The sequence below is a fragment of the Amaranthus tricolor genome, chromosome 13 (assembly GCF_026212465.1).
Source record: "Amaranthus tricolor cultivar Red isolate AtriRed21 chromosome 13, ASM2621246v1, whole genome shotgun sequence".
Lineage (NCBI taxonomy): Eukaryota > Viridiplantae > Streptophyta > Magnoliopsida > Caryophyllales > Amaranthaceae > Amaranthus > Amaranthus tricolor.
This window is the reverse complement of record NC_080059.1, coordinates 2,429,928-2,457,500: the sequence shown is the minus strand read 5'-3', so window position 1 is coordinate 2,457,500 and position 27,573 is coordinate 2,429,928. Positions and strand designations below refer to the sequence as shown.

General features: G+C 33.2%; 5 protein-coding genes across 8 annotated transcripts; 1 reads left to right on the top strand and 4 right to left on the bottom strand.

Moving 5' to 3' along the window:
* The first annotated feature begins 1,936 nt into the window (after positions 1-1,936).
* LOC130798576 (histone H1-like) lies at positions 1,937-3,251 on the top strand. The gene is made up of 2 exons (XM_057661621.1): positions 1,937-2,255; positions 2,342-3,251. The coding sequence occupies exons 1-2, from the start codon at positions 2,052-2,054 to the stop codon at positions 2,984-2,986; spliced, it is 849 nt and encodes a 282-aa protein (XP_057517604.1). The 5' UTR covers positions 1,937-2,051; the 3' UTR covers positions 2,987-3,251.
* Positions 3,252-3,720: 469 nt separating this feature from the next.
* On the bottom strand, positions 3,721-8,533 carry LOC130798575 (fructokinase-1). Its single transcript, XM_057661620.1, has 5 exons — positions 7,982-8,533; positions 5,631-5,881; positions 5,153-5,444; positions 4,785-4,937; positions 3,721-4,469 (listed from the first exon to the last, which is right to left on the bottom strand). The coding sequence occupies exons 1-5, from the start codon at positions 8,360-8,362 to the stop codon at positions 4,074-4,076; spliced, it is 1,473 nt and encodes a 490-aa protein (XP_057517603.1). The 5' UTR covers positions 8,363-8,533; the 3' UTR covers positions 3,721-4,073.
* Positions 8,534-9,779: 1,246 nt separating this feature from the next.
* LOC130798573 (iron-sulfur protein required for NADH dehydrogenase, mitochondrial) lies at positions 9,780-15,406 on the bottom strand. Of its 3 annotated transcripts, none has more exons than XM_057661616.1 (9): positions 15,117-15,403; positions 14,857-14,931; positions 14,644-14,737; positions 13,468-13,590; positions 13,133-13,230; positions 12,917-13,043; positions 12,262-12,347; positions 11,640-11,765; positions 9,783-10,547 (listed from the first exon to the last, which is right to left on the bottom strand). In XM_057661616.1, the coding sequence occupies exons 2-9, from the start codon at positions 14,896-14,898 to the stop codon at positions 10,380-10,382; spliced, it is 864 nt and encodes a 287-aa protein (XP_057517599.1). In that variant the 5' UTR covers positions 14,899-14,931; positions 15,117-15,403; the 3' UTR covers positions 9,783-10,379. The 3 variants fall into 3 exon arrangements, with proteins under 3 accessions (XP_057517600.1, XP_057517599.1, XP_057517598.1); XM_057661615.1 differs by having other exon boundaries at positions 9,838-10,547; positions 14,611-14,737; positions 15,117-15,380; XM_057661617.1 differs by lacking the exon at positions 13,468-13,590 and having other exon boundaries at positions 9,780-10,547; positions 14,611-14,737; positions 15,117-15,406.
* A 946-nt stretch (positions 15,407-16,352) lies between these two features.
* Positions 16,353-18,035, bottom strand: LOC130798574 (photosystem II reaction center W protein, chloroplastic-like). Its single transcript, XM_057661618.1, has 2 exons — positions 17,661-18,035; positions 16,353-16,819 (listed from the first exon to the last, which is right to left on the bottom strand). The coding sequence occupies exons 1-2, from the start codon at positions 17,755-17,757 to the stop codon at positions 16,506-16,508; spliced, it is 411 nt and encodes a 136-aa protein (XP_057517601.1). The 5' UTR covers positions 17,758-18,035; the 3' UTR covers positions 16,353-16,505.
* Positions 18,036-18,759: 724 nt separating this feature from the next.
* LOC130798572 (probable galacturonosyltransferase 6) lies at positions 18,760-25,722 on the bottom strand. 2 transcript variants are annotated; one of them, XM_057661613.1, is made up of 9 exons: positions 25,310-25,722; positions 25,191-25,225; positions 25,063-25,098; positions 24,843-24,975; positions 24,668-24,741; positions 23,151-23,425; positions 22,492-22,849; positions 19,959-20,477; positions 18,760-19,486 (listed from the first exon to the last, which is right to left on the bottom strand). In XM_057661613.1, exons 1-9 carry the CDS (start codon positions 25,419-25,421, stop codon positions 19,211-19,213), a joined length of 1,818 nt encoding a protein of 605 aa, XP_057517596.1. In that variant the 5' UTR covers positions 25,422-25,722; the 3' UTR covers positions 18,760-19,210. The 2 variants fall into 2 exon arrangements, with proteins under 2 accessions (XP_057517596.1, XP_057517597.1); XM_057661614.1 differs by lacking the exon at positions 25,310-25,722 and having other exon boundaries at positions 24,827-24,975.
* Between the last annotated feature and the right edge of the window lie 1,851 nt (positions 25,723-27,573).

Below are 27,573 nucleotides of genomic sequence, written 5' to 3'. Positions count from 1 at the left end.
TCAAATTGATATAAGACGCGTTTTAAACCGATCACTTAATAAAGTTTTGAGTTCTGAATAAAGGATTAGATTAATGCTTTGTTTAAAATTAGTTGATTGTTAATAATTATGTATCTACTTAACAAGTGAAAATTACATATAAGAGCTTATACTTTTATATTAATTTTAATTAATTGAGTAGAATACTTTTAAAAAATATCACACATGCTATTCGGCTGAAAAAATGCAAATTATTCGCTTATAATTTGCTTCATTTTGCAAGGCATATAAAATTTAAAGAATTTAGTCTAAATTTTCTTTTTATTTGTTCACTAAATACTTTCAACAACAAATTTGATTAATGAAATCTCAAAAAGGTTTCAATCACCCAATTTGCTAATTTTACATACAAGATAACAAATTGTTCCAATTAGTTTTTATATAGTATTAGTTATGTTATTATTATGATTATGACTTATTTTAAAAACACTAAAACAAAGTTAAGTGAGAAGAACAATAGTCAATAAAGATTGTTGTAGTAGCAATTTGATGACACTCAACAAAACAAACACTATATCATTTATTTTTATTATAAATTATATGTTTAAAAACAAAATTAATGTGTCATGTGAATCGAAAAATATTTATGGTTATAGATGACTAAATTTGTAAAAATGAATTTAATTTATGTAAAATTAATAAATTAAACATTGCCTTACACTTTATAAAAATAAATTTACAATGCTAAACTTTTACAAGAACACAGTTATTTTTGGTGGAATGTTTTTTCGGATCAAATATTAGATGATGTAATGTTTCAATGAAGTAAACCTTAGCTCAAATACTCTTGTGTATGAAATTTAAACATATAATAAAATCTAAAACTTAAAAATAATTCTTACCACATCAATTTTTACATATTATAAATTAATAATAAAGAAGCTCATCAATTCACTCCCTCTTGTTTAGACGTATAAATACTCGAACTAGCAATTCAATAGAGACAAGGTGCAATGTGTTGTTAAAAGGATACATACTTGTTATTTCTATGCATATATACATATACCTAAAAAGTTATATACCGAGCACAAATTGTCATGCATTATGCATAATACTGATTATTATCATACGAGTATGAATCATGTACTTCAAACTCATAATTGTATTCTTGATAATAAAACTAACATAGAAGTTTAAGGTATACATTTGTTAAACGAAACAATTTCCTTTTAAAGGTACATATAAAATTACATATTTTATATTATACCATTACAGAGTACAGTAAATTAACACTACGTGAAATTTCTTACAAAGAAACAAATAATTTAAAGATTTAGTACGCATTATGTGTACACATGTCGAAAAAAAATCCAATTTTAGAAGATAAATCATGCAAACTACGGTAAACTCATTCGTCAACAAGCGTGTTCATCTTCAGTTGTATTTACGCTAACATTTCAACACCCTAATAACATCCATTTTCCATGATTTTTGTTTCATTACACTTCTTAATTATCCTACAACGCACACAAACACAAAAAATGAGTTTTCATTTAAAGCATTAACGAAAATCTCTCATGGAAAACAACAAACTCAAACAAAACTCATACCATGACCATTGTTGATTCCGACTCAAATTTCTTCTAAAGCACACCACATTAGAAAATGAGAAACCACTCATATGAAAACTCATAAAATCTCTAATCCAATAAACCAAACTCCACAAAAATCTATTTACAATACACAAAGATATTCACACATAGATTCAAGTAAGAAACACAACTCTTAAACCTCTTTTAAGAAGCAAATCATCAAAACCCCACTAGCCTCTCCCCTCAATTACTTGACATAATCCGCTCTAAGGTTATCCGTGTGAGAGTATTTTAAACGAATAAGAGCTCGCCATCTGGCATTTTCCACAAGTACATTTCTGACTATTTAAATTCTAAGATTTAACGTTCATCTTGGTTCATCAACAACGTCGGCTTACATCTTCTGACGGATCATTCCTTCTTCCTCTCTCTAGGAAATCTCGATTTCTAAACCTTAGAAAATATAGGGATTCTGCGATAATGGCGGCGACTGAGGAACCAATTGTTGCTCCGGCTGAGCAAGAGGTCGCTTCTGCTCCGGCTATGGAGGAAGTTCCAGCAGAGGAGAATCAAGCTGGTGAAGAGGCTGCTGCAAATACGAAGAAAACGAAGGAGTCAAAACCGAAGAAGGCTTCTGGTCCTAAGAAAGCGAAGAATCCTCCTACTCATCCTCCTTATTTTGAGGTATGCGAGAGCGAGATTGTTTGAATTTTGTTTGAATCGTTTTGAATTGTAAATTTGTAATTGATTGGTTGTGTTTTGAAATTCAGATGACTAGTGACGCGATTACAACTTTGAAGGAGAAGAATGGATCGAGTCAGTATGCGATCCAGAAATTTATCGAGGATAAGCAAAAGCAACTACCAGGAAACTTCAGGAAGCTTCTCCTTGTGAGTTTGAAGAAATTTGTGGCTTCTGGTCGTCTTGTGAAGGTCAAGGGATCTTTCAAACTTGCTTCAACTCGCTCTGCTACTCCTAAACCTGTGGCAGTACCAGCTAATAAAGCAAAATCTGCTGCAAAACCAAAATCTGTTTCTTCAAAGAAAAAACCTGCTGCTGGAAAGCCAGCAGCGGCTAAGCCGAAAGCCAAGACTAAAGCTGTAGCTTCTAAGCCAAAATCGACTGAAGCTAAGTCGAAGCCAAAGGCTAAGGCAAAAATTGTAGCAAATCCTGCTGTTAAGCCTAAAGCAGCAGCTGCACCTGAGAAGCCCAAAGCTGCGGGTACTAAAAGGAAGGCTGTGGCTACTGTGAAGCCAAAGGAGAAGCCAGCTAAATTTGCAAAGACGGCTGCCAAATCGACTCCCTCCCAAAAAGCTTCTGCTCCCAAGAAGGCTGTTGCAGGGAAAAAGAATGTGAAGCCCAAAAGTGTCAAGTCTCCAGCAAAGAGAACGAATCCTAAAAGAGGGAGAAAGTGAAGTAAAGTTGAAATTTGTTGTGCATTAGATAGTTTGGTGGTGTGGAAATTGTAGGCGTTGGTTGACATAATTCATAAATAGTGTCTGTAAATGTTTGGATGTTATAGTAGTGTGTTGTAATGTGTAAGAGAGGTTTAGCGCCCAATACATACATGGAAAGTTCAAGTTCTTTTTATTGTGACAATTTCTAGTTGTTTAATGTTTTCAATTTGCTGTATTATTGGTTAGAGAAATAGAAGTACTTCTACATGATAAATATTCTGGATTTTCATTGTTCCTTTCTCCAGTGGTGCACATTTTCAATAAATGTTGCAATTGAGCTCAATGGTATGTTTCTCATAGTTTTGTGGTTCATGAGTTAGATTAATGCTGTTTATAATCTTGTTCGATGAAAATTGAATGTATATCCTTGAACAGAGTATTTTGTCATATGTTTTCCAGAGAATATTGTCTTTAAAGGGGAAGTTGATAAAAGTAAGAGCTTGGAGCAATACATTTTTAGTTGGGATGTGAATTACTCCATCAATTTTGAAATACTTTACAATTTAGGTCATTCAAGTTTATTTTATATTTTGTTTGAATCGTACAATCACAAAATTATATAATATAACTTCGTATAACTTTTAAATTTAAATATTAATTCAATATATAAATGATCAAAATAATACATTAAATTGCATAAAAAGTCAAATAAAACAAGTAAAATAAAACAGAGAAAATATGCTACAAGTCACTATAACCGAGTTTAATGTCTTTTGGTGAAATATAATCACAATATTTTTGCAATGTGAAAAATGAAAATTGCTATATTATTGAGCAACTAAAGCCTTAATGAGTAAACGATCAACATAATTAGTCACAATTTTAATTGGATGTATGTAACAACCCTGCTATCACTCTCTAGTGTCAACTAATACTATCAAATAAACAGTTTCATTACAACGTATCTAATCAGTAATGATCTTTAGCAGTGAACCAAAATTCATCCCATGACCCGTCGACTCTGAAATACAAGGGAGATGAAGGAGATGGAGAATGAGGCATTGTCAACAAATCAAGAATCGATGATCGTATAACTAACAAATAGCTATTGTTCAGATGCGCAGAGTTTAGAAAATAGCTTTGTTAATTCAAGTTTACTTATCAAATCAGGGATCAGATTTTGTAAAGGCACATGTTTCAGTCGGCTATCTATATCGTCTACTACTTTCTTTGAAAGCAGCGTAAACTCCTCAACATCAGTGCTTTTATCAAGAAGCTCGCTCCAAAACTTATCATCCTCATTTAAATCACCGGCCTTGATGAGTTCCATTGTCTTTGCTAAAGTTGCAACGTTCCTGCCAGCGCCACAGCCCATTGCTGTAGCAGCACCAACTGCATTAGCTATAGCTAATGTCTGGATTTTTGGCAACTGGTGCACAAAACCAAATGCTGCTGCAGCCACGAAACTATCTCCACATCCGACAGTGTCAATAACATCCACCTACAAGATTCAACGAAGCAATTTGTTGCAGTTTAGTATGTACAAAATCATGCAAACTGACTTTGTACAAGCACTTATTAAGAACTCAAGCCAGGACATAAAAGAGTAGACAATAAAGATAATTTCCAGTCTCATAAGGCACTACCTAAGGTCAGCAGATTTAATAGACCTCAATCTCAAGGTCATAACAAGACTCCAAAAACAATATCAAAAGAAACCACAACTACCAAATGACTAGCAGGCCAAGACAAATTATGGTGTACACAACTACACACCAGCTTATGTAAACCATGGTTTAAAGTTCAAAGATGTTACCTTATATGATGGGGCACAAGAAGTTCCAGACAAAGTGACAAGTAGTGAACCCTTTGATCCCATTTTAATGATAACCCATTTAGTCCTTGACCCTCGTTTAAGCAGCTCTTGCCCAGCCAATATTGGATTGCCAATGCCAGTCAATGATTCAGCCTAAAAAATAATTTGTACACACACATTACAAACAGGCAGAGAAATAAAGAACAGGAAGCACCATGGCATAAATAATGCATAGAAAGCACAAATCATGCTTAAAAACCTCAATATGCAAGCAGTCATAGAATATTAAAAATATAAAAAACATTATGTTAAGAATAAACTAAAAGGTTAGAATGCAAGTATGCAACACATAGAAATTGAGGGCTAACCTCATCAGCAGTTAGAAGAACAACATCACTCATCTTCAAAAGCTCATCAAAAGCCCTTTGTTCTTCAGGAGTTCCAGTCGATAGAGATTTTCCCTTGGGCCCAGGATCAAAGAAAACAGAAGTCCCTGCTTCCACAGCATACCTCAAAGCTGATATAATAAAGCCAGGGGAGAGTTCATCAAATCCATAACCATTGACAACCAAAATCTTTGACTGTTTGATAGCCGATTTTACATCCCTTGACAGGTCATTCATCCAACCAAATGCAGGGTCTTCACTAAAATCTGCCCGGCTGATAGAGAAAACACATAGTCACTTAACATGAAAAATCAAAGATGAAACATCCGCTAATATTCTATCTAGTCATTTTCCTTGACCTTCCAAAACATATTATCTAATTCTAGGATATTAAAGGAAAAATAAAATCGTACTTCCATTCTTCTCTATCTAGCAAGAACAATGAGCAAATCACACAAACCTGCAAAAACCATGTCTTTGCAATGGATCCACCAAAACCCAGCAAAGGAGGGTCTTATATGCTTCTGTTGTACTCCTTATCAAGTCAAGATCATCAATCATCTCAACAAAACTTACTCCCTCATCATGTAGCACATCCAGAAGAAAACGCCCGTAAATTTCATTACCCACATGACCAATAGCACGACATCGAAGACCAAGTCTAGCTGCTGCAATAGCTGTATTACAGTGACCACCAGCTTCCCAATATTGCTGTAGGCAACAATACAATGCAAGAGTTCAGAAAAACTACCTTTTACACGAATGAGAAAATAATTTTAGAGTTTAAGCATCAGAAAGCAGCAAAAAACATCTTTACCAACAAAGCTAACAGCCACAGGCTCAGTTATATTTGAACAACTATGGAAACCCAACAGTCAAGGAACTTAAGCTTTAAAACCAGCTAGGTTCAAAATAAAAAATTGAAGAGAGCAGAAACACCCACTCTTTTTTACTTTGGGTTTTCTAATGTGACTCACAACATCTTGACAAAAAAACATGACGATGTTTCAAGGATCCATTCTTTTAAGCAAAACCTTTCAATCAACTTGAGCAGGAAAACCTCTTCATTTAACGCACTACTCATTCCCATTTGATTTGCACCTCTTGATAGAAGTGCAAATATTAATATGTAGTAGGTGAGTAAAATTAACAAGTGGGTTGGAGAAAATGAAGAGATTTTGAGATTAAAAGAGAGAATGAATTTGTGAATGCAATTAAAAGCAAATTGTGAAGAACATTACCAAAACAGGAAATGTTGCAAAGTAAGTGGGACATCCCTAAATAAAAATTGGATGCAAATTAAATGGGACTGAGACTCTGAGAGTGTATCTCAAGTCTGAAGGTTGCATGATATTGACCATTAATGAGTGTTTGTTTGAGGGACTAGAAACATTTTCATTTCAAAAAGTCCTCCACAACCGCAACCTATCCACCTCGCCCACCCAAAAAAGAAAAAATATAAAACAAAAAATCTCAAAGCTTCTGTTATGAAAACAATCATATACCTTAATGCATTCCTTCAAGAACCAACATCTATAATCAATTATTGTGGATAATTAAGTTCGCCAATTAAAGTTTAACACTTTGTGGATAGAGACACTCATTATCTTTGTCTATAAAAATGTTAGGAATAAACCCAAGGACAATAAGTACCATGATCTAATGCTACTACATATTAGGGGTGCTTGGTAGAGTGAAGATTTGAGCTAAAAGAGCTTTAACAAGGCCTTTTATAGACTTGAGTGGTTAAATGATCCATAAATGATCATCTTAAGTGTTTGGTATGATATGGAACTTTGATATGCTTATTGACCTAAAATCTCTAATAATCAGAAAAAAACAACTATTTATCAGCTTTTCCAAGGGCTAGTGAAACACAATGTGTTTTCAGATACATACTAGTTTTGAAATTTGATGAAACTACAAGTCTGCGGCCGCTAAAATACTTAACCCAAATTGTTCCATGCTCTTGCCTATCATTTTAGGCATATCAGCTTTCATCCATCAACCATGTTTTACTAAACATTTATAACAAATAATGAAATAATTCTAGTCTAATCAATTGGTCAATTTAGCTACCTTGGGAAGCTATTACCTCTTGGCCATCTATAAACCAGAGGCATAGCCTTATATATGAAAAATACTCCAGTTAGCCCTTATTAATCTTTGTGTCAATTTACCTTAATTTTCTTTCCTTTTTTGGGGAAAAAATTAACCTCCAATCAGTTGCCAAAACATTAGCTATCCAGACTATCATTAAATATTGACACTGTAATGCAGCTCAAAACATGACATTAAGACCATGAAATAAAAGAATAAAAAACAACCTATTCACAAAAAAACATACTCCTCCATCCCTCTCAATTTGCTACAATTTTGCAATTCGGGATGGTGATTTTGCTACATTTCTATTTATGCAAATGTCTCTACTATTTTCTTAATTCATGTCCACACGTTACTTCTTTCTTTTAATAATCCACAAAATTCAATTTTTATGATTAACAAATAACTACCCCAACAATCCAAACCAAAATAAAAATTTCATACAACATGTGAGTGTAGCAAATACACAGGCACATAGCAGTATTCATTCAAGATTTCACATTACAAAATTTCAGCCAAACCCCCTCCAAACTACAGAAAATTTAACACCAACCATATAACAGGGAAGTAGAAGTTCAAAACATAAACTTGGAAAAATCGGAACAAACTATACGTAAAGCAGTGATAAAGCATTGAGTTAAATTGAAATAAGAAAAGGAACCCACAAAAGGTAAAAATTTTGAGTTTCAACAAAAAAAAAATCTAAACCTTATCTGGAGGTGAAGAAGCCAAATCTTCCATATAAGCTTCCCTTTCAGACAAAGGTTCCGGCGGAAGTTGAGGAACACCGAGAACAATATCAACGCAAAGATTTCCAAACGTCGCAATATCGACATCTTTAACCCCTACATTTTTCAATTTCGCATGTCCAGTTGAGCCATTACTGGAAGAATTGAGTGAATTTGAGTGATTATTTAGGATGGAAATTTCGATTCCTCTGCAATTAACGACAGAATTCCGCAAATTGGATGAAATTGATTGGAATGAAGGGAAAATAGGGTTAGGTTTTGACGATGGGAGGGGAAAGAGTAAAGAAGGGAAGGCATTGGATGAAACTAGGGATTTGGGGGATAAGAATAGGTTATTCATTCAGAAATTTGGGGGAAGAGGAAGATGAAGATGATGATGGAAAAAGTATTGGAAGTGAGAGCTAAAGCCAAAGGCATGGAGTTTGTAAACCCACAGAGAATAGACTCATTAAAGCCAAAGCCATGGAGTTTAGAAGTGTATTATTAACTTTCATAAAAACATATATATTACAATACACTTTTTTTTTTTTTCCTTAGTTAGGGCAGTATGAGAGATGTCTCTCATGTCCGTTCAGTCTATTAAACCTTAAAGTTATTTATTGTATTTTTAATGTCTACTTATATTATTTTTAGTGCTTATTTGTAATATATTTAATGCTCACCAAAAAAGTATTTAAAATGTTGATTAATATTCTTAATGCCTACCGAGAAACTTAGCCTACTACCTTACTTACCATATCTTTAATACTTACTTACAATATCTTTAATGCTTACTTATAATATACTTAATGTCCACCGAGTAAATAATTAAATACCGTAATACCTACCGAAAAACTTACTCTATATTTTTCTTTTGGAGTCATCAAGAATGAACTCTCAAATTGACCGTACCTCACGATAATTTGTGATATTATTTAGGTACGTAATGGTTTTATATTTTAACTAGATATGAAAAGCACCACCCCTAAAAAAACAAAAAAAAAACCCACCAACAATCCGATTAATTCTTATCTTTACAATACCTCTCTGAGAGGTCTTTATAAGAGACAGCTCTTCAGGCCCAGGCCCAGGTTCAGTAATAAAAAAAAATCTAAAATTGACTCGCAGGTTTGACCCTATTTGGAGTTGGTGTTATAACCTATTGAAGTTGGTGTTATAATCTACTGAAGTTGGTATTATAACCTATAAAAATTGGTATTTGGAGTTGGTGTTATAACCTAATAAAGTTGGATATTATAACTTATTTAGAGATACCAACTTTAATAGGTTATAATACCAACTACACAATAGATTATAACACCAATTTTAAATAAGATTACACAACGCGCGTTTTTTTAGTATTTTTTTTTTATTAATAATGTGCCGACCTATTTGAGATGCATCTTTTATAAAGACGATTTCAAGTAATTGTGTTATCTTTACACTAAAAATGGTTAACAATGTTAGTGGCTTATATTAACTTTTTGAGAAGATGAATTAAGTTCCTCCAATATTGTTTTGAGGTTTTACGACGTATGAAATTGCTAACAACCACAAATTTATGTGAAACAAATTGAAACTAAACTCGATACTAAGTGATTTTAATATTAATATTTTTTAATTTATAATTTTTGTAATACTTATGATCTTTATTTGTTTTTTACTAATTTTATTTTAGTATTTTTTTTTAATATTTATGGGCTCTATTTTCTCTGCTAAATTTATTATTATATTTTTTAATGTTTATGGTCCTCATTTTTTCTTTATTAACTTTATTATTCAATAAATAATATTTATCTAAAAGATTCAAATTTTTTTAATTCTCATGAACATTTCATATAAAAACATCAGCAAGTAAATGGCAATGAACCTATGACCCTCCATTTGAAGATTATAACATAACTACATAAGTATATAGTTCAATTTTAGAATATAAATAAATTTATTTTAAAAAACAAGTGACCTTAATTTGCATGTTAAATTGGATATATTTTTTCCTTGTTTTGGTTCATTCCCATGTCTAATTAGCAAATAGAAATAATACATTATCTACTCTCCGTTTTTAAAATGTTAAAACAAGAAGCAATCTTAAGAAGACAAAAGAGTACACTATCAGGCACCGCACCACTAATTATTCCACGTACATAATAATCAAAATTTCAGGTTTCTCTGGATAGGTTCAGAAATACCCCCAAGTAAAGTCCCGTTTGCACCGAAAAAGCAAGTTCGATTACAGAGGCTCGCAACAAAATCTTGGGACGTAAATACAGAAACACGAGTCCAAAACTGGCGTAGCCATGAATGTAGCATCACACGCCCACAAAGAAGCATAGAGACACAAACACACACTGAAACCGAAAATTCTTAGTGCACAAACATCAGACTGAAATTTCAGGGCGAAATTGCTTCTGCGACAGTTCCTCTAATCGCTTCATAACCTTCTGAGCGACATCAGTATATCCACTAGCGCTGGCAGAATCTGGCGATGATATTACAATAGGAACCCCTTCGTCACAGCTAGTTCTAATGTCCATCTCTAATGGTACCTGCATCAATCAGAACATAAACTTCTAAGATGTAAACGATCACTTGATAGTTCAATCTTCGCATTAGCATCAACTATCAATAGGTATCAGTGTTTCAATACTGGAATATTGCAATGTAATCGCATTCGTTAGTGCAATTATCAGTCAGACATCACCAGTTATGACGATCGTGCAATCGTACTTTCAAAAACGCTATGAGTTTTAAAAGTTCACATTCTCATCTTCACTTTTACTCGTAACCATTCGATTAGTACACTTTTGGAGATCATTTGATGGTCCATCATTAAGCTTCTACAAGGTCGACAACCACAACGATTCTTTATTTCTTTATTCTTAGATGGATATAGACAGATACCCAAAAGACCAAAACCCTCCACAACATGGGTGATAGAGATGGAATATTCAATAGCTAGTAGGAAAGCATATTTGTGAAAGCCCTGAAATTCTATATCTTTTGTTGTTTCCTTAGAGATGCCGATTTTTTAGTTGATTGCCATGGAAAATCGACACCAAGCAAGATTTAGAAAAGATGAGAATCACCGGCAATACATCAAGCTTTTGGTAAGGACAAAAGTAATATTCTTCTTTTGTCACTTCTAAGCATGCATATGCTGCGGGAGCATCAAAGGGTTCTTTTTCTGATTGTAAGTAACATGTACACTAAAACACAATGAGATGCCAGCAACTAATCATTTAATATTCAGTATTTTAGAGGAAAACATCAAAACAACGGTTTTCTCGAGCTAAAAAATCACGTCAAGTCGCGGAAGTTGGTTTAATAAACTAAGTAGATAATCAACCAACACATCTTGAATGTAATAAACTTTCAAACCCACATGGAGAGGGAAATATCAATGTGCAATCTGATAATATGAGCCCACCCCTTGTTGTCTAATGCAGTCTAATGCTATGTAGCCAAAGTAAGTCTTGCAAAAAGTAAGTAAATAATTGAACTTTCAATCCTACATACAAAACCAAAACAATATGGGGTTGATTGCATGAACCAAAGCAAATCAGTGTGGAATATTGCCAAAAAGAAACAAGTTAGACGCCCTCATTAATTTTTTTTTTGAAAATAATGGAGTAACTTACATCACCAAGATATTGGAGACATAGTTCAGCTGCTGTCCTCCTGGCCCCTCCTTCCCCAAATATATATGAAGGCTGGCAACAGTGTGGACACATAAAGCAGCTCATGTTTTCTATGATCCCTATGATCTGCAGGGCAAGTTAAAGTGAACAGTATTAGTCTTTGTCAAAGAGACATAATTAACAATCAAGAACAAGAAAGCTAATCAGAAACTAATACTCATTAAAGTTATTAGTTGCAAGTGGGACACTGTCCATACAATTTATGTCTTTGCGGTAAATTGGCCCTTCTAATCCTCTAGATGATGTTCATAATTTTACAAATGTGAAAATTTGGTCTTTCATGGTTAATTCTAGAGAGGAACAAAGAGCACAAAAATGGTCATTTTCAGAGTACAGCTAACCCTTAACGAACCCAAAATCTAAAACACGGACATAGTAGACAAGAGTTCAACAATCAGCAAATAGAGCAAGGGGGCCAGAGTTTCCACTCTTGAAATTCAGCATAAGTCTAATTAAGTTTTACAACACTTTTAAAAACTAACACAATTTCTCTATCTGCTACGACTTTATTATAATAATTAAGGACCAAAGACCTAAGCAGCATCAATTTAATTGATCATACCGGAACATCAACTTTGTTGAACATGTGAGCACCTCTTCGAGCATCAAGCAGTGCTATATCTTGAGGAGTGGAGACAATTATAGCACCTTCAAGTAAGAAAACCAGAAAATTCGTATTTCAGAGGAAACGGAAAAATAGTTAAAGTAGACACTAAATAAAGATACTAAAGGAACCTGAAAAGAGCAGTTCGAAATTCAAATAACTCCATAGAATAGACAACTGTAAAATAGAATACTGAGTCAAGATATCTTATTTTGGCAGGAAAAACAGACATTATTAGGATAATGGTTTAACAAGCAATTGAAGAAAAAAAAATATGCTCCGTTGCTTCAATGAATGACATCAACCCCCGCACTATTGGCACCTGACCTGTCCCCCAAAGAAACGGTGTTCGAAATGTGTGGGTTGGGGGTAAATTAGAAGACAAGGCATTGTTAGCTTTGAAATAGTATGCGATACTAGAGTCTGGTAGTGAGTCAAAACTCAAAAGGGCTAAAAATGGAGAATTTTCCCCACACAAGCTCAAATGTGATGTAGATAAGTAGATTCGATTAACTCACAAAAGGATCAAGGCCTGACGTTGCAGAAAGAACGCTTAATCATAAGCCTTTGGCTACCTACACTACGTTATCAACAACAAAAAATTTCAAGCTACCTGATAATTGCAGCCTCTGGGAAATAGTCAGCTGAGCATCGCCAGTTCCCGGTGGCATGTCCACCACAAGAACATCAAGCTGGCCCCAGTCAACTCCTTTTGCCATTTTCTCTAAAGCATTCATGACCTGAAAGACTAGAGTCAAACCATGATGAAACCCAGAGCTTGATCCAAGATGCAACATAACCTAATGCAACATATGATGAAATTATGTACCATGGGCCCTCTCCAAACAATTGGTGCATCCTTTTCCACAAGCAACCCCATTGACATGCACTTTACTGAATAATTCTCCTTGGGAATCATCTTTAGATCTAAAGATGGAAAAACATTCAATGATACAATTGATGCCTTTAATCAAGTGTTGATATGATAACCACACAACATAAAGAATCTTTCAACCAAAAAACAATGAGATTTCAACTTATTTATCCTTGGTATGAAACTATGAATTATATAGTAATGAAAAAAAGGAATGCAACGTTCAAAATCTCTATCTGCATGAAGTACATCATCCAAAACAAAGTATCATCAAAAAAGATTCTCCTCACTCTCATTAACTTCTGGCTTTCCATGAAGTTTCATCATTGTCGGAATAGAAGGTCCATAGACATCAGCATCAAGCAAACCGACAGCAAGTTGACATTTATTGGCAAGGGCAACAGCCAAATTAACTGCAAGCAGGACGAAGACCAACACACATTAGCTGCATTTGCATGAAGTCCTTGGTAGTTGGTACAGCACTATTTCTCCAAATAATGCCTGGCTGCAACTTATGGAAAAAAAAATTTTGCTTTCTTTTCAATAGTTTTACCAAAGTACACTCACCATTTCTATCACAAACAAGCAAACCCTACTGTAGAATCAATTGTCACATAGATTAAATAATGCCAACTACCATTCAAAGGATGCAACATTTAACAAGTACTGAAAAGTGAATCCTAGCGCAGAAAAAAGTCATTCTAAAAGATGCTGGATCAACAATAAAATTTGTCCACTGAATTGAAAATCTTTGCTAAAATAGTCATCCAATAAATACCCATAAATTAAAATGATAGCTCATTTCATTACTAATTAGCAATACTTGCGAAAGTGAGATAATAATTCATCCTCTATTCTGCTTATCACACTAGGTATATAAGGAAAGTCGGCGAAAGCTATAAGTTTAGTCACACTAGTTCACATAGTTCATATGTAACAACTACTACGTCAAACACTAATGAAAGGAATGTTATTGAACAACTTAGAAAAATCAAAGACATCAATCTGAAAAACTTTTCAAAAGACATGAAAATTAAAATTTCCATATTATACATTTCAAATACCAACCAAAACTTATGAATCAAAATCATCAATTGGCAATCAAGCAACACAAATGAATATATCAAGGTGTCTAATAATCTATCTCAACATCAACCATTCAATTACTAGCAACACAAACAATCACTTGAATGTTTCAGCAGCCAAAATCCTCAATCACCCATTCATTCAACACAGAGTCATATGATTCGCTAATCTTCTCGCAAATTGCAACTCGAAAAAAGCGAATTATGGTTGATTATGGGCTATTCTTGGGCAAATTTGAGAGAATCGCAAATTCGATAAGCGAATTAGCTAGCGAATTATGTTACAGTTATTCAACCCAACAAATTTCTTAATAATTTAAAGACATTGAATGATAGAGAAAGTAACACCTGCAGTAGTTGACTTGCCAACTCCACCTTTACCTGAAGCTACTGCTACAATATCCTTAACCCCATCAATCTTTAGACCTTTGGCCTTTCCAGGCAATGCAGAAATCTCCCTAACACCCCCAAATTTCTGCAACAGTCAATTAATTTAAATATAAAGAAAAGAGAATTAACTCAATGCCCACAAAAGGAAAATACTAATACACTTTATGACTTGAAAAAACTAACAAACCCAGAATTCTTAGTTACCCATTTGTTAAAAATAACATTAAATTTGAATGCTCCTTTCATGGGTTTTCTATGAAACCAAGCTTCAGCAGTAACCTGGGTAGCCCAATAACCACAACCACAGCAACACAACAATGAAATCAATTAAGATTCAACATAAAACTGATTCGACATTTAATTCGATCAAATTATGATATTTCAATTTGAAACATCAGTTCGAAGCCCAAAAGATTACTCTATGAGGGAAATTGGGTGTTGATCTCATAGTGAAAAGAAATTACCTGGGATGAGTTCTGAGTTGTGCACGTCTGTCTCGACTCTTAAGTAGTTGGGTTCAGTTTCAATTTCAAAGGAACGAAGAAAGGCTTGACAGGTCCAGTAAAGCCAGGAAGGAATAGGAAATGGGGAAATGGTTTGTACTTTCTAATGTTCCTTTCATATACTTTGTTGAGCAATTTTGTGAACTTGTATTAATTTTCTGTTATTTCTTTGATATTAGATTAAATCGTGAGGGTAAAAGTTCTAATAACTTGAATAACTTAAAAAGATCGTTTTGATTTTATTCTTTGCAGCACTAAGGTAAATAATTTCATTCATAATATTTAGTTTAAATGCTATTATAATATACACACATAAAAATTTTTATTAATTATTTTTTAAATCGAAATGTCTATTTAAATGCTCACAATTGGATTTGAGTGGATTTCTTGATGTACATTGTCAAACTATATTTAGGTTTGTCAGCTTTAAATCGACTAACACATCGAATTTAAAGTTATAACAAAAAAGTTAGTGTTTTCAAAATGAGATCAAGCTATGTAGAACGACCATGCATGTATCTAACATTGAGCATTGCAATTTTTGGCACCATGATCCAGTGAGTTGAATGTGTGGCTCACATTCAACATCAGGAACGAGCTGCATATTCCTAGTGACCATAGGGCATGACGTGCGTCTTGGAAGACTCGAACCCAAAAATGTCCACACGCGCACACAGCAGGATCGAGCTCCTACCTTGTCATTATGTCACTCGGCCACTCGGGCATTTATGCTTATAACATTTAATTTCAATTGATTTAGAACTATAACATTTTTGGAGATGTTTGATAAATGACTTTTAAGCCAAAATTAAAACTTATTTATAATTGTTTTTTGTTAGCTTTTAACTTTTTTGGCATCTTTTTTCCTAACACACAATCAAGAATCAACTAATAATTTTTACCAAGCATATCCATAACAGTTGGCTTAAGTTTTTCAATCAATACTTACAGCTAGTCATATTAGCCAACAACTCCACCTAACAACTTTCTCAACATTTTTTAATTAAAAACAATTTTTACCTAGTTGGACTAGTAGCAAGGAGAACGAGTCTCCAATCACTTGATCCTAGATATAAACATTGCTACCAACAAAAAGTGTTATACAAAATAGTAATATATTTCGTACGCATAAAGAATTAAAATTCAGATATATGATAACGAGTCTATACAAAAATTATATTGCTATTGCTATCTTAATAAGCCAAAAGACAAAGGTAATACTCATCTTACAATAAACTTAATAAACCATAATTTCTTGTCATTTCTACAATGAACATAAAAAGTTTACCAAATATGGATTGCATTCACATCAAATGATCAAAATACATATGGTTGGATAATGAATTAGATTTAAAGGGACAATCCAGATTCCTCATCCTCGTCAAGACCAGAAACATAGACAAAGTAAAGAGCCCAAATGAGACCAAAAACACCCAAAAGGATCCAACCAAGAAGGTTGTTGCTCAACCCAAAAGGAAGACCAGTTCCTTCGGTGCTCATTCTCTCATCAACAAGAGCCATTGCTGGGCTTGACATGGTAGCGGCAGCCGCAGCAGCTAGCAATGAGCCACCCATTCCCTTCTTTGTTGAGCTGCTTTCTTGGCTGGATGCTTTGCTCTCAATTGAGCATCTTACCTTGCCTTTCTTTGTTATTGCTGGTAATCCTGAAATAAATCATATTAACTTATTAAGGTATGTTGCTATGAGCAAAGGGTCATAAATGTTCGCTTTGAATTGTTCTCAAGATGCACAAAAAAGGGTATATATAGTAAAAACAATATTCTATACTTCGTAGATATACAATATGTAATGTGACTTAAAATGTGTGGTCTTATGTGTTGGAGTATATAACATATTCTAAGGCCTTAATTATTAATTTAAGCTTTTGGTTGAGTTGATTCCTCAACAAAGAGGAGAAGAAGTAATCCACGTATGAACCCATATAAGGTTGTAGAAATTAGTCTTCAATTAGTTTATAAAGTGTGGCATATCGTTTCCAGAATATGTATGATCCTTATATTTGGCTTCTATCTATATTATAATTTAAAGGGTCGAAGATACGCAACATGTATCTTTTTAACACAACTATGAAGTTTTATGTTTGAAGACCCAACATAAATTTGAATAACTTCAAGTAAAGTTTGAAAATATACGCATTGATTAATTAAGAATCAACTATTAAATTAAGATTCAAACGGTACATAAATTTAGATGATTTCATATAAAATTTGAAAAACACATTACAATTCATTCTAACGATAGAATCCATATAAACCCTAAATATCCAATCAAAATCATATATAGCTAATAAATAAGATTCAATTCATTCTAACAATGCAAGTCATAACGCTATTGCTCTATCATTTATAATACTTGTCTAATTTTTTTTCCAAATATATAAGAAAAACTCGGTTACATATGAAATGTTTTATTTCATCTCAATACATATAATTAATATGAATTTTTATATATCATAACCTTTCAAAATCAAAGGAAGTAAATTACCAAGAATGGGTGAAGACGAAAGTGAAACCCTAGAGTTGTGCACAAGACTAGCACGAGCAACTAAAGAAGCTGAAGAACTGGCAGTAATGGAGGCCATATTTTATCTTCTTTTGTTTTCTCTTAGAGCAAGTGCTACTTTTGAAGAATTAGCTGAAAAGAGTGTGCAAAACTCAAAAATGTAAGTAGAGATTATATTTGTTGATTCAGTGAAGTGTGAAGGTGAACCACATAACACTGATACTAGAGTCTACAAGTAGATTGATTGATGCCCCTCATTTTCATATCCTTTATCAACAATCAACCAACTCATTTGCTCCACGTGTCTTATCATCCTTTTTTGTCACTCCTAGGTGGCACCACAAAAATTGTTGGAAAATCTAAATCTGATGTGAGAATGAGAACTCAACCCCTAAATAAATGGGATGTGTTTGGCATTGGTGTGGTTGTTGATTTTTTTGGCTCATTTGTTTGACTAATTAAAAGTGTTACTTGTTTTTGTTGGATGTTTAGATAAATATTTGGTAAAATTAGGTATTAATTGTTAACTGTTTATTAGAGAAAAATAGATGACTTAGCCGACTGGAAAGCCATTTGTCAAATGTATTTTTTGCTTTTTGACCAATCAAAAAGCTAAAATCTAACTAGAAAGTCAAAATCTAAAATACAACCAAAAAGCTAATTCAAAAGTCTTTTACCAAATATTTACACCTCCAATAATATTGTAGCAACTATTATTTATCAATTAATTCTTGTTTTACATATACTTCTAATCGTGTACCAAATTGAGGGAAACATATGTAGGACAATAGTTTAAAGATGCAAATAAGATAGATAAAGACAAATGGTTAAATGGTTCTAAATTTAAGGAAAGAATAGTTCTTGTTTTATGCAAATAAATATTTTATTTTATATAATATAATTGATACAACACCCATGACCCATGCAGAAAAGAAGGTAATTTATTTCACCTAAATAAAATTTCATTTAACATAAGGGTCGCTCATCTCTTGATATTGTAAGAAAACAATCACTTCATGCATAAATTCCAGCTGAAACTTGCACATCAGCAGCTAACTGAGAGACAGAGTACATCAGATTCTTCTCAAATGAAAATATATGCAGTAAGAGCTCCTGAATTAGTTTATATACAAGTAAAACAATTATTGTCATTACAAAAACTTGCGACTATGCCCTCACTATAATTGCTATAAGCTGATTCAGATCAGCTTCCTGGATTATTGTGAGCATGATAACCGCAACTGAAATAGGAATGAATTATCAGTTGAACTCACATGAATTAATCAGGAATAAAGAATGAATGATTCTTGTATCTGTTTGTATGACTTAAAGATGATCAGTTGACGTGCCAAATTTGGCAAAAGAATGTAGTACTGGTTAGTTTACTGCTGCTGTCGCAAGTCGGTAACCGAATTCACGCTTCCTAGACATATTTGCATGCCCTCGAAAACCTCGTATTGTATACATCAAAAGAAGAGCTTCGTTCCTGTGATCAGATGGTGTATGCCCATTTTCAGTCACGCGAAAAGTTATTACCCATGAAGATTACATTGTTGCATGTAAGGATGATCATAATTGACATATTTGTTCCAATATCCTTTGTACTTTTTCACCCCAATATCCAACCAAGGTTTCATGATTCCATCATAGTGTATAACGGCTGCGTGTTCAATGTCCTCCGTCTTCAACAGTGAGTCAAATCCTAGCCCCAGAAGATGCCACCGCCTGTCCAGAGGTAAAGTTCGACTATAAAATGTAATCCAACCTAAAGGCAGACTTCCTTCCTTCCAAACATGCCTTCTACCACCCTGCAAGCATTTTAAAAAGACCCAAGTCATACAGATTACAGACAGAAAAGTGAAGGGTGAAGACTGACAAAAAATATCCTCCCTTCATATATAACTTAGAGATTAATAAAAATATTTGTTCAAGAAAAGGCAGAAAAGTTATGCTTTAATTTCATTGCATACTCCACTTACATAAAGTGGTAGAGAGTGGATTAAAACCAGACAACAACCTATAAGAAAAGGTATGTTAGTGAATTCATTAGAATCCTTGATTACGGAATTGCGCCAATGAGACTAAAAATTCTGGGAGGAAAGAGATTCTCTAATCTCCCAGAAAGAATGAAGCCAAAAGTTTGTGGAAGTTACATGAGTAAGACAGAGACTTATTAAGGAAAAGATTCCTGGGAAACAAGATAGAGTGTTGATTGTTGAGACAAAAGAGGCACAATAAGAAAAGCGAGTAAAGTACGTGAAATTTGGGGGGGAGGGATACCTTCGAAAGAAATCTACGATAGCTTGAGGTCAAATCATGGCGCCTCCACTGTCTTAAGTCAAACAAATTCATCCCAAATGCCCAAGTACAAGCATTGGCATCAAACTTCCCGCCAAAAAGTGGATCAGAAAAATTGATGAACATATCCATCCGCCGAAATGAAGTATCACCTTCTTGGCATGTCTCTACTGCGCCATTAACTTTCCCCTTCATAGCAATGTTCCAGAGATTACTTAAATCCCTTTGAACCACCACATCATGGTCAAGGAATACTATCTTATCCAGCTGCGGGAAAATTTCAGGAAGGTAAAATCGTAGATGATTTAGTAGAGATGAATATCTAGGATCATGGGAAATTTGCTTCGCCCTTGATGACTCATACACGTTCCACCACTTATATTCTTGTGCATTTATGACCTGGACAGTTGCTTTTCCAGGAGGGTTCAACAAAAACCACATGAAAAATGCGGGATAGTTCCAAGAATCTGTTACCACATGGAAGACAATTCTCTCTGGTTCCTGCGAGAGATGCAAAGTATTGTTACAAGTGATGGTTCCGAAGCACAAATAAATACATCCGTTAAAAAAAAAGCTGATATTAGCTAACAGATACTCAGCAAAAAATTAATAGCAGTTCAATTCCTCTAATAGGAAAATTAAATCCAAACCTAACTCTTTCTCAGATCTGCAAGGAAAAAGATTGAAACTCTATTTTCCAGATAAGCAAGGAGAAACATCTAAACTATATTCTGAACTAAATCTATCCTTGTCTCATAAAGTATGCACAAGCCTAAAGTGGTAACCTTGCTACCTTCTCCAACACAAGAACTAAGATTTCTCTTCCAACAAACACATACTTGATTAAGATTTCCAACCTGCACATCATATTTCACCAATCTAGCCTTTGATATCAAAGGTCTTGCAAGTTGCAACTAGTGCTTTAGACATAAAATAGAACACACTTTCAGTAGTATCACAAGTTACTATTCTCTTTTTTCCATATACATTAGATTCTCCTTATACATTAGAGCTCTCCAAGATGCCCTCAACATGTTGCTATCACCGACCAGAATATATTCACAGAAACTACATTGCTCTAAGCCCATAGTTTCTTGTTTGTTTCTTCAAATAAAAAAATAGCGTTTGTTTCGTTTCGTCAAATAAATGGTCAGATTTTTTCCAGATGACCATGCACCTAAAACCAGCATCAGATAGGGAAAGTACACAGAGCTTTAGCATAATATCAAAAAATGAAGATAACTATTACACCATCATGCAGTATGTTTCACGAAATAAACGCAAACTAGCCACATTTTGAAAAACCATCTTCTAAACCTAGTTTCCTCTGATAAGTCCACATTATTATTGAAGAAAAACTTGCAAAATTCTAGAAACCTGTCTTCACCAAAAAACAAAGATATTAATCACCACTTATACTTCTATAATTTAACAAAGCCTCTCCAAAGTCCTTTCAAGAAGTGCTCATTTAGTATGCATGGGCAACAAAAGGAAGGAAAGAGTCCTTCCGTTGAAATAAGAGGCAAGAACAAGCATACACTGTCATCATGTGTCATGCACCGAGCTGCACAAGTAATCAGGAAGGTATATTCTAGAAGGGCTAGAAGGACAATGAAGGAAATCCAAGTTAGATTTATTTCTGCATTGGAATCTATATTTCTGATATCGTCAGGAAGTTTGTTATAAGAATTGCTGAGCTGTATAGTTGGTTATAGAGAGTATTCTAGAAAGCCCAAAGGGGTATATAATGAACAGTAGAGTATTAGGCAAAGAATGCTTGTAGTGAAATCAATAGTGCTGTACGCATTGGAGTTATTGAGCCACTCAAAGAGCTCAGGGGGTACTCTGCCCTAGTTACCTAATACAAGCATTCCATTACTCTAATTCTCTCTCTCTCTCTGTCTATTTCTTTCTTTCTTCTTCTGTCTTTCTAATATTCTACTGAATTACTGCTGCAAAAACATAACATCATGTTTGAGCAACATTTTCACTCGGAAGAGGAGGGAGATAGCAAATACAGTTACATACACATTCTAATCAAAATATAATGCTAAGTCAACAATAACAAGTGGATCCATAATAATAGAGTATGAAAAATTCATGCAGTCTGCCATACGCAACAGGTACGAGAAATGAGTGCACACACAAGAATGGGAGAAAGATAGCAGTAATGTCAGGTGGGCCAAAACCAGAGCTAAGATAGAAGGGGACAAAAATCCATGAGACATGTTGACCAATATAGAGATTATGAGTAGAGACTATAACACAAACCAGATGAGAAACTGGGGTTACTCCATGACAGGAGCATTTACACAGTACTTAAAATCAATAGGTCTATTAGCACAGATGCAAAACCATAAATGATAGAAGTCATAGAAGTGAATTGAACTGATATAAGTGATGAAGCAAATGGGTGAAACGTGCTCATGGTGCTTTATGTTTGAAGCAGGAAAATTCTTAATATTTCTAAAAGAAAAAGCTGACTTAACATAGTAGTTAAGGACAAGGCAATTACCAGGGCATTTGACACTGTGGAGTTCACAACTACTGCAGCAGCCAAGACATTGTCGGAGAGGGTAACATAATGAAAAAGGTCTAGACTGTAAACAAACTGTTGATTGGGAACTCTTTGTTGCTCGGAATGCAACATAAAGTATTCTGTAGTGAGCCTCATAGAAAGACAATGGAGGCCTTTCGGAGTTGTTCTTCCAGCAAGTTCTGTAAGAAATGATGTTTGCTTCCTCTGAGATTGGACTTGTTCTTCAACACTATCTGTCATAGCACGGAGCTTACTAACCATGTTTGAGCAATCTGGGTATGCATGATTTGCTATTGACAAGGAACTCTCCATATATTTCATTTTCTGCAAAGCACTGCATAACGAAGAAATTACTTCATATACATTAGAAAATAGCTCCATAGATCTAAGTTGTAATAAACTATTTGAGAAAGTAAAGTATCATTTCATTCAAAAAAACACAAAAACGACACCACTACGCACAGAAAATATTGTACATAAATCTATTAGCTGTAGTCCACATTTTTCACTTCCTTCGTCACCAAATAGATAACAATGTAGTTCAACTCAGAAGTCAGAAATATAGATCAAAAGGACGCAATTTTGTTTAAGGAACATCTCATAAGATATAAATGCCTCACATTCCTATATATTACCTTCTTGACAATTCTGAATCTTTTTTGGCTTCACCCAGTGCTTGTTGAACTTCTTTTATGCGTAGCCTCAACTCTTTAACTAGATGGGCGTTTCCATTAGCCGTAGCAAAACTCAGGTATGCCTTGGCCCTAATCACCTGATCTTTCATTTGCTTCAACTTCTCATCAGTAACCTTCTGTGTCTTCCTACGTGACCCCTGAACATGTGCAACAGTCGTCACACGTGGGGCTTGAACTCCATGATCATGTTCATCAGCTTTTTTATCTGCGTTAACCTGTCACAGATGGTTGGTTCATGGATATATAAAGTGATAGGACAGTCGATGCATGTTATATATGCCAACAGCTATCACATTGAAAATTTAACAGTAGAGAAAAATATGCTAAGTATAAAGGAGAATTAGTGCATGTCATCTATGCTGTATTACTGTAACACAAACTGAAGAATGACAAAATCTCAAACCTACACCTACCAAGCAATTTACATGTTCAAAGCTAAAAGCCTATGCTTCGGTGCACCAAATGCCCCTTGCATTCTAAGCCATGAACAACTCTCCATGATAAATCATGAGACAAAGTGAATACTAACACATGTAACAACTGAAGCGGTCATGAGCACCATAATTAATACATGGCATCAGCCATAAACTAAGCAATGCAACCAGGGGCGGATTTAAGGGCAATCAATGATGTCAACTGACAACATTCAACTTATATATACCTACAAATACTAATATTGTGCTAGTTAAGTTGGTAGAAGTTTTGCTATGTGAATGCATTGACCTAGATTCAAACCTCCTTCAACACATTTTTTAAATATTATTGACATCATATGATTTTGTTCTAGACCCACCCTCGAATGCAACTTTGCTTCAGAGATCCCCAATCTACTAAATACTACATGGCATCAACCATCAACTAGAAAGGTTATTTAAACAAACAATTCAGAACAGCAGTTTCACCCTCATCCATGTCTCAACTTAATAAGAAATAAGCAATAATTACAAGTTTGTGAGTTGTGACCATCAAAAAGGTTAGTTTTAAAGTTATTACTCATGACATGATCCATTAGGTGACCTAATAAAATAAAACACAAATCACTCCAACATCGTAAATTTTTTATTTTTGAGAATATGCCATAAACCACTATCATCATTATGCTAGTAGTTGTCATACCAATATTTCCAGGGGTCTACTTTTGGGCAAAGATGTTAACAAGAAAAAAACTAACAACCAATATAAGGAACTGGGTCACAACATTTTATTCTAGATTTAGAGTTTTAGAAATGGCACAGAAACGTCAACTAGTTACAACTTACAACATTAGGACCCTACTTAGGAATGTTGGTAAAGTGATTCAGTCAAAAAACAGTTCCACGATACTAATTTAATTTTGACAACCATAAAGTGCACCAAGCATAACTTGCTTTTTTCCTTACACTCCATAAATCCATTCATCTAACACACAATAACAATGTTCTATAATATTAAATTTCGGATAGAGAAATAACAAATACCTTGCCATTTTTTGTTAAAACATATTCCTTTGTCTGAATTTGCTTCACTCCATCTCCAACTATTTGCTCAATTGCTAAAAATAAGAAACAAAATAATCAAATATCTCATCATCGTCTCCATTTATCACCACAGAATCATCAAATCATAATGAAAAATACATTCAAGTTTACTAGCCTTTCCTATCTGATCTAGTAGACGACAATGAGGAAGAAGTTTCATCCTGATTCTGACTCAAATCAAAAACTGTGGAGTAATTATGATCTCTATAAACCTCTGGATTAGGCTCTTTCAAACCTTTACCTGCTTCCTGATTCAGTATCACCAAAAACTAATCATCACTAAATCAAGCTCATGAACTCCAATTAATCATAATATAAATGTGCACTGAACATACCTGTTCGATTGCATTTAGTGGTAACACATGTTGCATCTTCACCATAACAGAAAACACGTCATCAACTATTTTACACAAATGAAAATGAAAAACAAAATTAAAAAATATTACAGATGAGAGAATCATACAATAATTGGTAAATCTTCAGCGAACTCAGTTCTCCCTGAAAATTAATCAATTAAATAAGAACAATTAGATACATTAATCAATAACTGAAAAGGATGAATGAGCATATTATAATAATTACCATCAGAAGTAAGAGTTTTGAGTTTAAATGAGACAATAACAAGAGGAGCAAATACAGAAAGCGAAAGAAGGAAGAGGATGAGGATCCTCTGCCGCATTCGAAACCGCTTCATCAATCAATCGGGATCAAATCAAATTAAAATCAATTAAATCAAATCAAATTAGTAATAATTACAATTAGTTAACTGCATTTAAGATATATCGGGACTTAATGAGACTATGAGATAGAGTGAATGAAGCAATAATTATGAAAGATCAAATTTCTAGGGTTTCCGAAAATTTAGGGATTTGAGAAAATCCGGAAATAAATTGTAATGCTGATGCAGGTTAGAGAAGGGAGAGCATCTATGTTAGCGATGTGTTTAACTTGGTATCTTAAAAATTAGTGAACGAATGGTTTAATTTTAATTATAATTTTTTTAATTATTTGACGTTTATTAAATTTAGAAGTGAAGAGTTTAAACTTTACTCATTACGTGGGACCCACATGTACTTGTGACTCTTATTGAGCAATTGTACAATGGAGTAAATAGCTATGTACTTTGAAGTTTGGGTATTATTATTAATCAGACACTTTTTTTTTATTTTATTATCATTTTTATCTTAATGAAATGATGAAAATATTCTTGGCCTTAAAATAACAATAATTATAATAATAATAATAAAAACAATATTTTAAAAAAAAATTATTATTATTATTATTATTATTATTATAATAAAAATAATAATAACGATGATAAAAATAAAAATAAAAATAATAATAATAATAATAATAATATTTTAAAAAATTAAAATAAATAAATAAATAAATAATTAAAGGGGTGAGTCGCTCGCGGCTCTGTCGCACAAAAATCTGCGACTCGGCCGCGGCTGAGCCGCGCGACTTACCCCTTTAATTTATTTATTTATTGATTTATTTATTTTTTAAATATTATTATTATTATTATTATTATTGTTATTGTTATTGTTATTGTTATTATTATTATTATTATAACAATAAGAATAATAATAATAATAATAATAATAATAATAATAATAATAATAGCAATGATAATAAAAATAATAATAATGATAATAAAAATTTAAAAAATTAAAAAAAATTAAAATAATAATAATAATAATAATAATAATAAAATAAAAATTTAAGGGGTGAGTCGCACAAAACCCGCGACTCGGCCGCGGCTCAGTAGCACGTTTTATATTTTTTTAAAAATATTATTATTATTATTATTATTATTGTTATTATTTTTTTAAAATATTATTTTTATTTTTATTATCATTTTTATCATTATTATAATTATTATTATTATTATCCAGGGGTAATATCGTCAATTCATTAAAATAGGGGTGGCGATAAAATGAAAAAGATGGCGATGTTTAAAGATTGTATTAAGTTTTGTTGTAATATGAAATTCTCACAAGTTTTGTGTAAGAGCGTTTCATCATGAGACAAGTTTATATAAGTAACTCATGGTAAAAAAAAATTTTAAAACAATGAAATTTGAATTATATAAAGCAGCACTTTTTTGTTAAAAGTATTTAGGCTGATCCAATTGAGATAGTTATATGATGAGATGATCTCAATAAAGAATTAGTGAAAATTATATAGTTTAAATGTGATAATATTAATGTAATTAAGAGCAATTAAGAGCTTTTGTTAAAATAAATACTCCAAATTGTTAATGTAAATAAGAGCAACATAGAAAGTAAGAGCTTTGTTAAGCACTCACACTTATGATCAACGAGTTTTTATTACCAAATTTATCTGTTCTATTTTTTATTCATTCACCGAAATATTATTTTATCAAAACTCACTTTCTTTTTTATTTTTTCGTAATCATACAACCTTAAGGTGGACATAAATTGAAAATATTAACTACTTGAAAGACATTGGAACACTAGATAATAAGGAGTGGAGCATACCCTTTGGCTTTTACATTTGTAGCGTACTTTTACACTCGTCAATCAAATATAGTTGGCATATTTTATAAGTTACTGTAACATTTTTATCCATAGTCGTATAATTTTAAAATAGTATTTCATTGACTTATAAAGTGTTTGTATTTTGTGTTTTTCCGATTATATATTGATATTAACAATAAGTCTAACTCAATTTAACAATAATTATAAGAAAATCAGTACTCCCTCTATCCCGCAATTTTTGCTCCAATGGCAATCAATGGAAATATAAAAAAAAGTAAGTAAAATGGTACTTTATGAAAAAGTGAGAAATGTGTGAATGAAATTAAAATATAAGTTAAACGT